The sequence below is a fragment of the Schizophyllum commune genome, assembly GCF_000143185.2.
Source record: "Schizophyllum commune H4-8 unplaced genomic scaffold SCHCOscaffold_12, whole genome shotgun sequence".
NCBI lineage: Eukaryota > Fungi > Basidiomycota > Agaricomycetes > Agaricales > Schizophyllaceae > Schizophyllum > Schizophyllum commune.
In genome coordinates this window covers 1256920-1271146 of record NW_026089549.1, presented here as the reverse complement: position 1 = coordinate 1271146, position 14227 = coordinate 1256920, and the positions used below count along the sequence as shown (strand labels likewise).

General features: G+C 57.6%; 7 protein-coding genes across 7 annotated transcripts; 3 read left to right on the top strand and 4 right to left on the bottom strand.

Moving 5' to 3' along the window:
* Positions 1–463: 463 nt before the first annotated feature.
* On the top strand, positions 464–750 carry SCHCODRAFT_02516581 (uncharacterized protein; the record flags this gene model as incomplete). The annotated part of the gene is made up of 3 exons (XM_050343357.1): positions 464–559; positions 604–656; positions 711–750. Coding segments are annotated over 3 exons (189 nt in total), but the record flags the coding sequence as incomplete, so codon positions are not given.
* Positions 751–1828: 1078 nt separating this feature from the next.
* SCHCODRAFT_02093263 (uncharacterized protein) lies at positions 1829–2895 on the top strand. Its single transcript, XM_050341764.1, has 3 exons — positions 1829–1981; positions 2032–2403; positions 2456–2895. Exons 1-3 carry the CDS (start codon positions 1970–1972, stop codon positions 2759–2761), a joined length of 690 nt encoding a protein of 229 aa, XP_050198021.1. The 5' UTR covers positions 1829–1969; the 3' UTR covers positions 2762–2895.
* A 1045-nt stretch (positions 2896–3940) lies between these two features.
* On the top strand, positions 3941–4432 carry SCHCODRAFT_02515791 (uncharacterized protein; the record flags this gene model as incomplete). The annotated part of the gene is made up of 1 exon (XM_003027837.2): positions 3941–4432. The coding sequence occupies one exon, from the start codon at positions 3941–3943 to the stop codon at positions 4430–4432; it is 492 nt and encodes a 163-aa protein (XP_003027883.1).
* Positions 4433–4792: 360 nt separating this feature from the next.
* Positions 4793–6750, bottom strand: SCHCODRAFT_02554939 (P-loop containing nucleoside triphosphate hydrolase protein). Its single transcript, XM_003027586.2, has 6 exons — positions 6398–6750; positions 6199–6332; positions 6043–6145; positions 5872–5985; positions 5515–5823; positions 4793–5458 (listed from the first exon to the last, which is right to left on the bottom strand). The coding sequence occupies exons 1-6, from the start codon at positions 6570–6572 to the stop codon at positions 5013–5015; spliced, it is 1281 nt and encodes a 426-aa protein (XP_003027632.1). The 5' UTR covers positions 6573–6750; the 3' UTR covers positions 4793–5012.
* A 708-nt stretch (positions 6751–7458) lies between these two features.
* Positions 7459–8169, bottom strand: SCHCODRAFT_01175615 (uncharacterized protein; the record flags this gene model as incomplete). The annotated part of the gene is made up of 1 exon (XM_003027585.2): positions 7459–8169. One exon carries the CDS (start codon positions 8167–8169, stop codon positions 7459–7461), a length of 711 nt encoding a protein of 236 aa, XP_003027631.1.
* Positions 8170–9082: 913 nt separating this feature from the next.
* SCHCODRAFT_02093218 (uncharacterized protein) lies at positions 9083–9702 on the bottom strand. Its single transcript, XM_050341763.1, has one exon. The coding sequence runs from the start codon at positions 9510–9512 to the stop codon at positions 9132–9134; it is 381 nt and encodes a 126-aa protein (XP_050198020.1). The 5' UTR covers positions 9513–9702; the 3' UTR covers positions 9083–9131.
* A 1262-nt stretch (positions 9703–10964) lies between these two features.
* Positions 10965–13396, bottom strand: SCHCODRAFT_01035571 (uncharacterized protein; the record flags this gene model as incomplete). Its single annotated transcript, XM_003027584.2, has 3 exons — positions 10965–11072; positions 11128–11199; positions 11252–13396. The coding sequence occupies 3 exons, from the start codon at positions 13394–13396 to the stop codon at positions 10965–10967; spliced, it is 2325 nt and encodes a 774-aa protein (XP_003027630.1).
* Positions 13397–14227: the final 831 nt, after the last annotated feature.

The window sequence follows — 14227 nt, the reverse complement described above, 5'->3', positions numbered from 1 at the left end:
TCAGGAAGGAGAGTGTCGTGGTGATGGGTGGGCGTTCCGGTGGGCGTTCCGGTCGGGCCGAGGGCGATCGGTGATGCCATCACAAGCGGGGAACTTAGCGGGCTGGGAGTTATGGCCTCCGTCGTTGCCCCTCTTTCATCTTATATCCTCCCTTCTGCCGTTATAATTGAGTTGGTCTTCTGGCCCATAGGTGGGCGCTCACCATTTGGGGATGGGTTGTGGGGGCTACCTGATTGCGCTGTCTGGATAGACTGTGGGCATTGGCTTGTACGGCAGGGCGCCAGAATGCCGTTTCTCAATGCTATATTGTGAGGCGAGGTAGGTGTGCCATGGTTGAGTATATAAGGTGGTACTTTACTGGGAGAGGTTGTCGACGGTACACGTCTGCACCCCATTGCGTATTTTTGCTATGAATCCATTTGTTGTAGGTTTCCAGTTTCTATGTTATGTTTACATGTAGGTCCTGACCAGTTTCCAGGTCAGCGATAGAGTCTGGTTCTGGGACGGCGCGTCCCGGACTGTTACCGGTACCGTTCATGCCATTGCGCGTCTTGCAGATGTACGAGGTCTTTATTTTCTGGATGAGTGCTCACTCGTCGGCAGGGTACGCAACTCGTTGTGATCAGGCGCGATCAGGGTGGGGAAGTAAGCTTGCCGTACGTTGAACACGGGTGGTATGCGTTGTATTGAGAAGGCTGATCAGATGCTAGGGCGGACACGGTAACTCGGATAAGTTGGGTAGAGGGTTGAGGGTGTTTGGTAGCTTATTGGTTGTTACTGAATTGTAGTACGGCAAGCAGTCGACGACTTCCCAGGAGTGCCGTCACGGCACTGCATGAGAATGATAATCAGGGAGGCCGGAGGTAGTCGCAGATCATGCATACAGTGCATATGACCAACTATACAGGTTGCGGTGAGCAGCTGGCCATATGTGGGGTGACAGGTCAACGTACTGGGTGCGGGCTTTCAGGGCGGTAAGGTGCGGCCGCTTTACACTGTCGTTACGTAGAGGACCATTTTGGTATTGAAGAACTCCATTGCTTGGCTGCGGCGTTGTTTGGCTCTGGATATAAGGGCGCCATCTGTGCTACTGCACAGCTGCATGGTACAGATTGCTGTTGGCTCTTCGTTGGACGTGAGCTTGTCATTCATGGGATAGACTTCTAGATCGTACCACAGGTACGTGCCCTGGTTGGAGATTATGGTCAGCGTCTGTTTAGCACGTTTGGAGAAGGTTGTAGAATGAGGGTGTGCGTAATTTATAGGTGCTTCGTCAGGGTCTGCGGCTGTTATTAGGTATTTCCGCAGGTAGGTGGCGCTTCGTCGCTACAGAGGGTTGGTTTCGGCGGGCGTGGCCGTTCGGGATCGAACTGCGCCGTGCGGAATGTTCCAGTCCTGGTTATCGGGACGCGATTGGCCAATCAGGCGAACGCACGGGGCAGGCAGCAGGATTTGTCATCGGCAAGAAAATTTACGGCATGGGACTCGTCGCTGGTCTCGTCGTTGGCCGTATGGTAGGGGTTGGGTCGTACAAACATCCAGGGTGGTGCGTGTGTGGACTCTTGTAGAGTATGGATTTGGTCTTATCGTAGCGTGTAGCCCATGTCCTATGCGGAGAAAGATATTCGATTGTTTTCGTCATTGCTGTATTTCAGCTTCGCACAGGGCGCCTCGCGCATCCTGTAGGCCGTCACCACCCGCGGTGGTACGAGTCGCAACCAATACAGGCAACGTCGTCAGCATCGACTTGCGTCGACGCCTTGGTTGCTTGTGATCGGCCACTTCCCTGCCGTCCCATGATGGTTCGGATCAAGGAGCCGCGCGTTGTTTCTGGACCTCCCTTGTCAAAGCCCTGAACGCGACGCGCTGGCCGTTGTGCTCGCAGAACTTGGGCAGATTCACGCGCCGAGACGCTATACAAAGGGTACGAAAGAACTTGCGAAGTGACACGATCGAACACGACGGAGCAATGGACGAACAGGTGTGTTCGACTGAACGCGTTCGACGTTGCCAGCGCTTACGGTATACTAGCGCCCCCACCCATACCTTCAACTCTTCTCGGGCTCGACATTCGCCTTCAGTGCCCAGAATAACCAACAGATCGAGCAACGACGCGCCGCGCTCAACGACGTCCTGTTGTTCGACATTCTCCTTACATCTGGTGGAATACGTGCCCCAGATACGCTCTATCCGCCCTCTGACGTTCAGGGTCTCTCCCGGCTACTGCATGCGATCGAGGGGAGCAAATATGACCGTCTGAAGAAGAATTGCCTCGTCTACTTTCTATTGAAGTGGCACAAGGACGAGCGCGAGAAGGGCTTTGCGGAGGAGAAGAGCATCATGCCGCAGTTCGTGGCCCTCGCGGACGCATACTGGTATCTCGATTCGGGCTACAATGTTGCAGTGCGTCTTGCTGGCTTCTGTGATTGAGAGCTCTTCTGACTTCCCCATGCAGCGCGCCATTTCGAACTTGTCGGACCCGCGGTTGAACAGAGACTACGCGTCGAAAATCATGCAGGCAATTGATCTTGAGAACAAGCCCCAATTGATCGTCAAGTACGTGCGGTGTGCGCAGCCGCTATTGACGGAGCCGGACGACATCGACCTATACACTATCTGCTTGGCAGAGGGCAGCTTGTTGGATGCGTGGCAGTTCATAAGGACGTTCCACGACCGGACGCGCGCACGACTGCTGGAGAAGCTTCTCAGGTGGACCGTCACGCGTGCGTCTCTTCGTCTCTTCCATCATGCACCCCATTGACAGAATCCCGCAGCCATTCGCCCCGAGGCACTATCGCAACTTCTCTCCATCCCCCTCACAAAAGCCGACGAAGACCTGCTGCAGAATCTCTGCACCAACGCACCCTCATGGCTGAAGCCACCGGCTCTCTATGTCCTACAGGACCTCGCATGCACGCGTCTAGTGCAGGTCGGCCGCCACGTCGACGCCATAAAACTCGACCGCCGCTTCTGCTCCATTCCCCTCAAGGAAGGCTGGTCGAAGGGCGGCGACGAGGGCCGCCGCAAGATGATCCAGGAGCTCATCGACGCCCTGCCCTCGGTCGAGCGTGCCATGCTTGACGTCGACGTCGTCCGCGGTCCAGTGAAGTCTTTCGGCACACCCTCGAAGGCGCTGGCGCTCGATATGAGCTGGGAAGATGGGAAGGCGAAGAAACAGCCTTTACCTACGAGGCTCTCTGCCATGGACACCTCTTTCCAGAGCACTCCGGGCGGGTCTTTGAAAGACTCCAGTCTGTTCGGCTCCAACAATCGGTCGGTACTGGGAATGTCCCGGGCGTCTCTCTTCGACTCGACGTCGACGGCGCCGGCCGCCAACCAGGGCTTGGGCGCCTCCACCAGGTCGAACCCGCTCAATGCTTCGACATCGTCTACCCCGCTCTTTGCATCGACAGCATCGACGCCCAACAACCTGTTTGCGTCCACAGCCTCGTCGAACCCTCTGTTCGCGTCGACTGCGGCCAACGCCAACTTGTTCGCGTCGACTTCGACGCAGAATGGGCCGTTGTCGTCTACGACGCCGCCCACTCGTCCTCTATTTGCGTCTACCGCATCCACGTCCAATCCTCTGTTCGCTTCTACTGCATCAGCAGGACCGGGCGCCCAGGTGCCTCCCATGTCTCGGCCCTCAGCCCCGCCTCGCAAGAGCAACGGCGGCACGCCCCTCGGCGCGTCGCAGCGCGAGAATGCGTTCTTCCAGCCGCCTACCAACGGCCGGGAGTCATTCCGCATGGTCCCTCTCGCCGACGTGACCATGGGCGACGAGACCCGGATGGAGGAAGAGGAAGCTGTGCGCGGTCTGGAGAGCTTCACGCCGGATGCGTCGCTGCGCACCTCAGCCATGGCGGGCGACCAGTCGATGTGGGATGCGGAGGAGGCCGTGCGGGGGTTGGAGGATTTGGAAGCGGATGGTGACACGTCAATGCATGTCGAGGAACTGATGCCTCGGCGAGAGTCTGCGCAAACCCACCGCGCCGTGCCAGGTGGCTGGTCGACGCCCGAGCCTATGACGCCAGAACCTGCGGGTGCTGCGCCTCTGCCTACCCCGTCGCCTGTGCGCCCACCGCCGCCGCCCAAGCCGCAGACGAACGGAAGGACGCCCAAGCAGAATGACAAAGGGAAAGCGCCCGAGAAAAGGCCCTCACCGCCTCAACCCTCGCACTACGACGAGGACGAGGCTGACGCGCTCGCGCGGTCCGTGCCAGGGGGCTTCGAGCCCCCGCCCGTGAGGAACAATGCGCAAGAATTCGACGACCGCGACACGGTGCCGGATCTGCCCCCGCCGGTGAAGGAGAAGGCGCGCAAGCCGCGGAAACGGACGAGTGTCGCGTCAGCGGCGAGTCTGACGTCGCTTGAGGACGAGCCGGTGAGCGCGCGGAGGCGGTCGTCGCGTCTGAGTCAGAGGAAGAGATAGGATGGTTATTTACGAGTTGATAATGTCTTTTGATGCCTGTACGCTTTGCGAGATGCGAATCGAGCCCATGAACATGTGTAATTGAAACGATCACATCTCATCGGGGATGAACTGGTGACTTTCAGAATTTTGCACCGAGAAAGGTAGCTTGAATACTTGCACTGCACCACACCTGGGACACAATATTCCCCGGCGCAATACTGCAGGAATACTGTGAGTTGATTGAGAATAAGCGAAGCATAAAGGCGATGGGTCGATTGTGGTCTTATGGGTGGCACATTGATCGGTATGGCCTCCGATTGGCTGGGCCTCGATATGCCCTTTCAATCAACCCGCGGTCTTTATCGAAAGCTGATTTAGCATAATTCCACAATAAACGTGCAGTAAGCGCCGGGGAATATCAAATCCCAGGTCTGGTGCTGGTTTGACAGGCGCTGTTCTCAGGTTAAGACTTCCATGGCGCGCAGATGATGGGAGCATGGTGCGATTAGTATCGTGCGTAAGGTAAATAGCTAGAAGGCTGCTGTAATGAGCGCTGCAGATTGGCGCCTAGTATCCCTCCACCCTCGTTCTTCTCTATCTACTGAATCAGCTTCTGTTTCCTCATACTCTTGTCCGCGAAGCTCTGCTTCCTCTGCTGGCGCAGACTGAGATGGGAGCCCTCGCTCTCCTCCTTCTGCTCCTGTTGATAATGCTTCACGATGCACTCCTCCATCTTCGCCTGGATGAACAGCGGGTCGCTCGCCGCGCTGACCTGCTCCGGCGCGACCTCCCACTGGAAGTCGAAGCCCCAGCCAGTGATCTGCGGGGCAGACGCGGACGGCAGCGCAGGTACGTTCGCGCCGGAGTCTGGGGGCAGTGCCCCCGTGTCGCGCCACCAATTCACGAACAGCTCAGCAGCGCGATGCGTGTCCAGCACACCGCCGGGCTTCAGCATATTGTGCTTCCGCGCGACAAGCTCGAGCAGCTCGTCGACGCTGCCCGTCGGCTCCGCGTCCTGCGGGATCAGCGGGAGGTACGCGGGCGCTAGGGATGATAGCTTTAGGCGCGCGAAGGCACCGCGGTACGGCATTGGGACTCACAGTCGGGGTTCAGAGAGTTCAGCTTGTATAAGAGATAGGACGCGATGTTGTGGATGTCATATAGACCTTCCTTTAGGCCGCCTGGTGATGCGGTGAGCCGCGGGACGGGATCAGGGGGCTGAGCTGGCTTACACATGAGGGCGAACTTGGCGCCTCGCTCGGCACCCGTGTCCCCATGGCCAATAAATGGAAGCATCAGGCCGGGCGCATCGTACGCATACACCGGCGGCGATAGGTTGAGCTTGAGAGGCGTTGAGAGGGTGCGGGTGCGGCCCGGCTGATTTGAGGTCTGCAGCGCCTTTGCCGTAGCTGAAGATTTATGAGCACCTCAAAAATCAGGCCGATAAGCCCACTTACGACCAGGTATACCAATTGACCGAAGGGAGTTGAGCAACGACGATTTCCCAACGTTGGGCATGCCGATGACGAGAATGTTGAGCTCTGGTAGATGTGGATAGCGCTTCGCAACGTCTACGAAGTATATATTGAGAAAGAACGGATTGAAATGAAGAGCTAGCAGAGACTTACTGACGAGACTTCTTCTCAATTCCTTCAGCTCCTCCTTCGTTGAGGTGGAGGTGAAATACGTCGGCCTGAATGGCGCCAACTTCTTCAAAGCCTGGCGTAATGGCTAAAAAAGTGATGTCAGTCAGAGACACCGGAATCCTGCGCGAGAGACTGTACCTCAACTCCCCAAGCAGGCATCAAATCGCGCTTGTTGAGCACCACGTAGTGCTCGCAAGCCATGCCCGTATCAAACTTGGGCAGTGTCGTAAAAGGGTCGCGTCCACGGTCAATCTTCCACCTTCGCAACGCCTCTATTCACAGAAAGATTAGAGCATCAGAGATGCATGATTTTCTTGACGGTGAAAAATACTCGTACCATCGAAATGCTTGTTCACGGTCGTCAGAGGCATTCTACAGTCCCTCACTTCCAGCACGACGTGCGTGCGCGAGAGGTACTGGGGCAGCATACGCGTGAACTTCGTCATATGGCCAGGGTACCATGATATCGGGTTCGGCAGCGCCGGGCGACGAACAACCAACGCCGAGGACATCGTGGTATAGCTGGCGCAGGGAGTTACCAAAACGGGAAGGCTTTTCGCCCTTGACCCTAAGCGGCTGCGCGGGGCAGGCGAGAGACAATTCTCCTGGTCAGGAGACGTGCAACGAATGAAAGCGACGAGGTTCCGGCCCTCCCGTGTGCTGGTGTTTGGTCTAGTGGGCGTTCGAGACAAAGAGCTCCCTTTTAGGATCTGCATTTTTTACTTCCTTCCATCAGCGGCATCTCGGCATGCGGCCTCGTGCCGTGCAAGTTCAACCGCCGCGTGTCATCTTGCGCGGCACCAAACTCGTCTTCCAGCGTCCTCTACTGAGCTTGCCGCCATTACACTTCAGACTAAACAAACGATGGAAGTCACTACTTTCAACTACTGGTCATTGTGTGTCGCTATATAGGGATTTTCTGGTACTTTCGAGATCCGTGGCCAGCACTACAGCTTGGCCGGCTTCATTACGCCCGTCATAGGTCAGCAGAAACTATGGTACATCCGCAAGCAAGAAGAGAAAAGCAGTAGGTAGAACGGAGTCCACTCTATTCACGGGTGAGATACATGCAGTAATTATCAAGTAGGCAGTCCAGACGGCGGACAGCCCCCCATATTCAGAATCAGGTAACAATTGGGCAATCAAGGTAGCCAGATCGAGCATAGATCCATAAGATACTTCGGACGATTGGAGAGAGGAAAGCAACGCCACTGCAAGTCGGCTGATCGACATGACGAGTGGCAATGCGGCGCTTGGGCCTTGGGGCAATGGAACACTTGAAAGGACAGGAAAGGTGGGCGGGAAGGGTCTCTGAGTGGATGAAATCCTAAAGACGGCGCTTAAGCACAATTGAACCGTGAAGAAAAATGTGTAAAATCGCGCACCTGGGTGGCCCCCCTAGGCATCGAAGTTCCTCCCGCTGCGCGTCCTGCGCTCTTGGAACACGACTGCTTGGTCCAGGTTGATAAGCCGGTCTGAAGGCTCTGGAGATCCTTCGACCCAGCCCTTCCAGCCTTTCTTCGCAGCTGCACGAGGCTTCTTCCGCTTGACAGGCGCACTGAAGGACGGGTGACGATCGAAGCCGTCCAGCGTGTCGGGCGTGTACGGCCGCTTAGATGAGGTGCGGGAGGTGGCGGAGGAGTCGTCCGGCCCTGGGGTAGAGCCCGGAGATGAGGGGAACATGGGAGGAGGGGTCATGGGCGGGGGCGTGACGGAGACCGATCGGTGGCCAGAGGTGATGTGGATAGCGGGGCGGACGTGGAAGTGGGGCTGCTTGCCAGAGGGTGCAGCAGGCGTTGGAATGGCGAAGGTGAATGGTGCAGTGGCGCGTCCGTTTGGTAAGCCGTCCGCTGCCGCGGTCGCGTTCCCCTCCCTCGCCGCCGCCTTCCTGGCTTTCTCCGCCGCTCGGGCCTTCTTCCTGTCCCTAGCCGCCTCCTTCTTCTCCTGCCGCCGTGCGTTCTCCTCCTCCTTCTCCACGACTTGATACGGAGGCACACCGTTGAGCAGGCTGGTGAGCACGTCGCGCGCGGGCCGAGGATCGCATTGGCCAGCCAGTACAGCGGTAGCGGTTCGGCGCATGCGTTTAGCGGGGCGTGTAGCGGGATTCATAGCAAGCTGGGGAGCGGAGGCGGGCATCGTTCGGTCGAGATGAAAGTAAGAGGTCAAGGTGGGGCGTTGAAGTAAACAAACGACGGGCCGCACGTGAGGCGGTTCCATTTTGGTTCCTTTTCAAATTCGTGACATCCGCACGTTTTCGATCGATTGGTTCGCGGCCGTATCCCCATTGAGATGAACTGCCTTTCATCTCCCCTACGTCCACGTTCCCCATGTTTCTGGTGTCCCCGAATTCCGGTGAATAAATTGCGACAAATGTCTCACAGCTTATAGATGAGTGTCTCGTGTACCTTACCCTCGCTTGCGGTCCTAGACGAAGGTCTGGCGCCAAACCTGCTTTGCGTGCGATTCCGGGTGCGCTGGCCACTGGCAGGCGGCACCCAATCAGCTCGGATCCAGGGCAATGATGGTCCAGATAGAATTCCGATAGCGCCCAGTTGCTATATTGAACCAGTCAACAGGTGCCGTGACCACTCGTTCTTCCGAAGCTGTTCTATGACTTGCCGCAACAGCCTCTGCCTGGCGAACAATTATCTTGATGATCAACTTCTCTGTGACCGAGTGCTGCGTGTTTACACGCAAGCAAACATCGTGCAAGATGACACTCTGAGGTAGCGTCTTGCCCTTGCGCTTTACGAAGAGAAGCGCCATAATCTCAATTGGAACTTGGTGCTCCTGAAGAAGACCAGGGCTTCTTAGCGTCCTGAATCCTCGTATACAAACAGCTACGGTACAGCCCTCGTCAATACATGTGGGGGCGACTGGATTTGGACACAGTAGCGATTGCCGCTGCATGACCGTTCAACTGCCGGCATTCAACTGTCTATGGGCTCCGCGGCTCGATCTCGCTAACGCGCCCCACTATGCACTAGGTGCCAAATGTTGTCGGTCTGTGGTCATCAGTCCCCATAACTGTGCTCTGAACTGACTAATAGTGACAGCCATTGATGCTCAGTTTAGTAGGTACCGTGCATGTGCCCGGCCCAAGCACGCACCGCGAGCCAGCTACGAGCTACGCCGGTTGCGCATGCACGTATCACGGGTCCAAGCTTGAAGTTAGACATGCTCCCGACGTACGTTGTTGTCACACTTCCCGCCAATCCTGACGTCGCGCCGCCCCTTTCACGGTATCCTCGCTGATTTCTCGCCTCGACTGCCGCTGATGCCCACCCTCGTGCGGTGCGAGGGCGACGGAGGGCTGACCATACAATGATTTTTTCGAGGGCCTCAATATTCGTATCAGCCCGCTTGTCGCCGCTCGTCCCACGAGACCATCGCCAGCCGCACCTCTTTATCTCCATTGACGTGCGTGGGGTCCAGATGGCATCTGGCTGCATTCTCGCGGGACAATTGGAGCTCGGCTCGCCGCTTCCCACAGTCTATTAACGACCGCGAGTTCACAGCGCTGCAGCCCCTCGCGGCTAGCTGGGCTGATACTCGCCCTTAGCTCAAGTCCAAGGTCTAGACGGGATCTCTGTCTCGTTGCGAGTGTAATTGCTCTTCGTGAGGTCTCACTTATTACTTGCGACGCACCCTGGCGGACAGGTCCCTAGGATTACACGGCAACCGCCGGGACCAGTGGGAAAAATTGGGGACGGTGTTGGGTTATGGGCTTGACCCCGCCAGCGCCGTACCTCCAACGCGTGGGGATAAAACTAGGGACCTGCCACATGCGTAGGCAACGCCGCCTCACCAATTCATATCACGAAGTTCGCCCGTCATCCGAAGAAAGGAGGGCCCGAGCCGTGTATTGCCCACCGCATGACGACAAAGCAAGGGCCTGTTTGTGTGTAAAGGCGCTGCGATCTAGAAGCGGACCAATCAGCGGCAGGAAGGCGCGAGTCTATGAGGTGGCGCGAGGCAGCGACGAGTTCTGACGGGAGACGGCGGGTTCTTTCGCGTTCGACTCGGATCCTACTTATCACCAGGTTGGGTGGGTGAACCGCAAAGTGGATAACACCGGCGAGCCGCTTGAGGTAAATCGAAAGGCAATCCGTGGAACAACCGCCGCAGTATTCATACGAGAAAATAAATGATTTCATGTCGCGTGAAGTTTACAGGCGGATGTACCGCTGGAAGGGAAATAGCTTGGAGAGCGTCCGCAAGTACTCTACGTCGCTGATTTGAGGCCGGAATATTCCTCTTCAAGTCCTCAAGGAAAGAAAGCAAGGGAAATCCGACAAAAATAGGCCCGGAGCACCTCGAGCTGCCATGCTGTTGGCAGCTGCGGTATCCTCACAAAGGGCTTGCCGTAAGAACCAGACTGTCTATGGACACACAACGGACTGGCTTTCGACCAATAGAAAAATCAGGCGCGCCCGATAGTGACGGAACCAGTAGGCCGATTTCAATCAGCGGCTCCGCCATGCCAGTAGCGCCTCCAGGGTTTGGATTAGCAGCCTTTAGATACTTGAGAGGTACAAGGACTCAGAGACGGCGCACGAAAATCGTGCGGCTGACCTGGCAGGCGGAGGGAGCTCGCCGTGTTTGTCGAACGCGTCACGTGAGCAGTTGAATTTCGGAGCGCGGGAAGTACGACCTCACACAGCCTTCTCGAGGAGCCCCAGCTGGCGCAAGGCCAGCCGGGTACCAGATGTACATGACCTACGCTGAACGTCGTATGTTCTACGCCATTTTGGGCGGCTGGTCCGCGCTGACAGCCTTAGCACTGCTGTCGGGAAGGCGGAGGCGGCGTCATCGCTAGCACGGGTATCAATCCGAGCTATACTGCTCTCCATGCTTGTCAAAACCAAGTATTAAAAGTGCTGTGAGATATACGTCTACGACGCCTAGGCACTGTCAGCCTGTGAATCTTTCCTGACTTTACCCAGGCCATGCGGGCCGTAGTGTACGCTGTTCAAGGCCTCCGCGTCCGTCAATCCGTACAACTTCCTGACCTGAATCAAAGGTGGTCAGAAGAAAGAAATATGTGGGACCTGCTCAACGACTTACCCTCTCCGACCGCTCCTTTATGGCTACGTCGACCTTCTCCTGCGCAAGCTCGGGACCGTATTTCGCGACCCACTGAAAGATGAACAGTCAGAAAAGGCATACTAATCGATGCCAGAGATCCCACCTTCTGCCGAACCGCCTGCTGCCGGCGCCTCGAATGCTCCTGCATACGACGCAGGTCCTCGAAATACGACTCGTAGTACGGATTCCCGGGCTGATAGTCATAATGCCGCCACATGCGCTCCTCGATAGCCAGCGCACCCTCGAGATTACGGGCGATGATAAACCCACGGATGACGCAGATGTAGAAAATGAGGTCTGCGCCTGGGAGCGCACCGGCCTTGCGCGGCTGGTGAGCTGATACATTGAGTGGGATTTCGTCCAGGCGAGAAGCTTCCTGCGCAGCCTCTGAAGCAATAGAGTGAGAGCCTATGACCGCCGATGAACCACGACTAGTCTCTGACCCCGCGTCGGAGCGGCCCGCCTGAACTGCTGCGTCCACAGCCTTAGCGGCAGGCTGCGCTTCGCCCTTCTCTCTCGCCTCCTTCAGGGCCGCGCCCTCGACCATGTCAACAATCATCATGACGCGCTCGACCTCGTTCTTGCGCGCGTACACGCCCGCCATATCCGTAAAATGGTAGATCGTCGGCGCGATGCCCAGCCGAAGCATATCTTCCAAGATACGCGGGCCCCATTCAAGGCCCGTGCCGAGCATCAGGCGCCGGACGAACGGCATGAAGGCCTCCGTGCGGATGGCGGGGCGCGGCATCAGCGCCGGAATGCGCTCGCCCACCGTGCCCTCGACGCTGTCCGAGCTGGCGTCCCCGGCCGCGAAGGCGAGCAGCTGGTGATAGAGCGCGGAGACGGCCTGCCACCCGACGGTCAGCGCGGTCACGGAGTGCCACACGAGCGCCGTGGTGAGGGAGTCCGGCCAGGCTTTCTTGCGGACCTCGCGCGCGGCGGGGACGAAGGTCGCAACATCGGCTGAGTCGATGGGCTTCGAGGGGGCGGTCTGAAGGATGCGGAGGATGGGCTCGCGGGGGACGCCGGAAAGGTAGAAGGTGCTTGCGAAGGACTGGATGAGGAGAGTGTCCATTTTGCGCCGGCGGAGGAAGACCATTTGGGCGAAGGTGTAGGCGGTGGTAGCGGCGGTCCCATTGCGGAGCGCGCGCTGGCGGAGGAGACGCAGGGCACGGCACCGCCCGGAGTCGTAGTATTGGTCCATGAAATTTACCAGGGTAGCGCATGTGGGCGGTGTCCCACCGTGGCTGAAGGCGCGGCGAAGGTGAGAAAGTCGGGAGGCGAGCGAACCGTTCACGAGAGCGTCGTCATCAGCAGCAGCACCACTCCGCTTATCCACAATTTCTTGCAAATACGCCGCCTCAACGTCAACCTGCCTCTGCTCGTGCGCTAGCGCCTTGTCTTCCGAACCCTCCAGCAAAGGATTGACCTTAGCCAAAAGGTCATATCGGCGTGCCTTCTGCAACTGAGCAGCCACAAATTGCAAAGTCTCCTTCGGCACAGCCTGCCCCAACTTCCGCTTCTTCTGTGTCAGCAGGTCAACGGCGACATCGTGATGCCCATTCCGCACCAGCGCCCTCAGCGCCGTCTTGTACACCTTGCGCCTTATGCTCAGCGCCGGGCGAAAGACCGCGTTCTGAGGCTGCAACCCCCGCCGGTGCTCCTCTGCCGCCTCCAAGAATTTATTCATATACCGCAGCGCCGCCTGGACGTCGGGGAAGGCGCCCATAGCAAAGTGCATCAGCTGGCTGCTGACCTGCTCGGCGTAGCCCTTCCGCGCGGCGGCGAGGCCGAAGGTGAGGACGAGGTCGGTGTTGACGATGTTGGTTTGGAATATATGTCGCCGGACTTCCTCGAGAGAAAGGAGCGTGGGGTCCTGGACATGCTCGGCGTCCGGGAGGAGGGCGAACCATGCGGAGAAGGCGTCGGTGACGGAGGTGGTATGCTGTCGGAGAGGGTGTTCGCGCGCGTAAGAGTCCTTGAGAAGGCTGAGGAGAGGGCCGGCGTATAGCTCGGACGGAGGGATGTGCGTGCCGACGTCGTGCAGCTCGTGGATGAGGCGACCGGCAGCCGCGTAGTTGCCCTTCTCGACAGCTGCACGTAGCTGGTCTACGGCGCTCAGAGAGTCACGATTTTCTGCGGCTCGAGTTGCTGACATGGCCTGAGCACCCATCACTGACGCTGCCTTCGCCCAGGCGTAGTCATCGTCCCCCTCGTCCTCGAAGAGAGCGTCTGACATTTCCTCCATCTCCGTTTCTGGTAACGTGTCCGGAAGTTCGTCGAGAACGGCTTGAAAGACTGCAGTCTCCTCTTCGGTCAGAGGGGGCCGAATTGGATGCGACGCCTGCGCTGAAGAAGTATGAGAATTGGCTGTCTTGTCGACGGAGTATGCATCACTCACATGAAGCATGCCTTCTTTGCGAAAGCCCCGATGAAAAAAATGTGAACGACTCAGAGACCCTCGTGGTTCTTCGCACTTCCTGGTTGCCAAGGGTATATCCCTTCTCCGCACATATGGCAGTGAACACGTCCAGCAAGGACGGGCCCAGCGAGGAAGGTCGAGTAGAGCTTTCGGCGGCAGAAGCCCTTATCTCGTCTATACGCTTGTGCAAGGACGCAAGGTCTACTTCCAGGGATTCGTCTGTAGCCGGAACGAGAGCGAGCCATGATTTAAACTCATCGACATGTCGAAGAGGCTCCGGACGGTCGAGAACAGACTTTGCGGCATCCAGATAGACTGACTGAGGCTCTATAACCGTTTCCTGTTGCCGAAGATCGCAAAGTAGTTGATAGGCTTGGTCGTGGCGTCCTTCCCTCACCAGCGAGCTTAGTCGCGGGAAGTACGACGCAGAGCTGGAGTCACTCGAAAAGCCGCGAAAACCTTTTATGCTCGATGGAGCAGCATTTTCAGTTGCGGGATGCGCTGAAGATGAACTTCGACCTCGCTCAGAACCTTTGGAGGTGGGCGAAGAGGCAACGCCCTGAGTGAACGTCCGTGCCAATGCCCGCACTTGGCCGGACGGGTGCCTTGCCGTCGCGGACCATGCGGTCAGCATATACTGTGCCCTGTCTTCAGTCG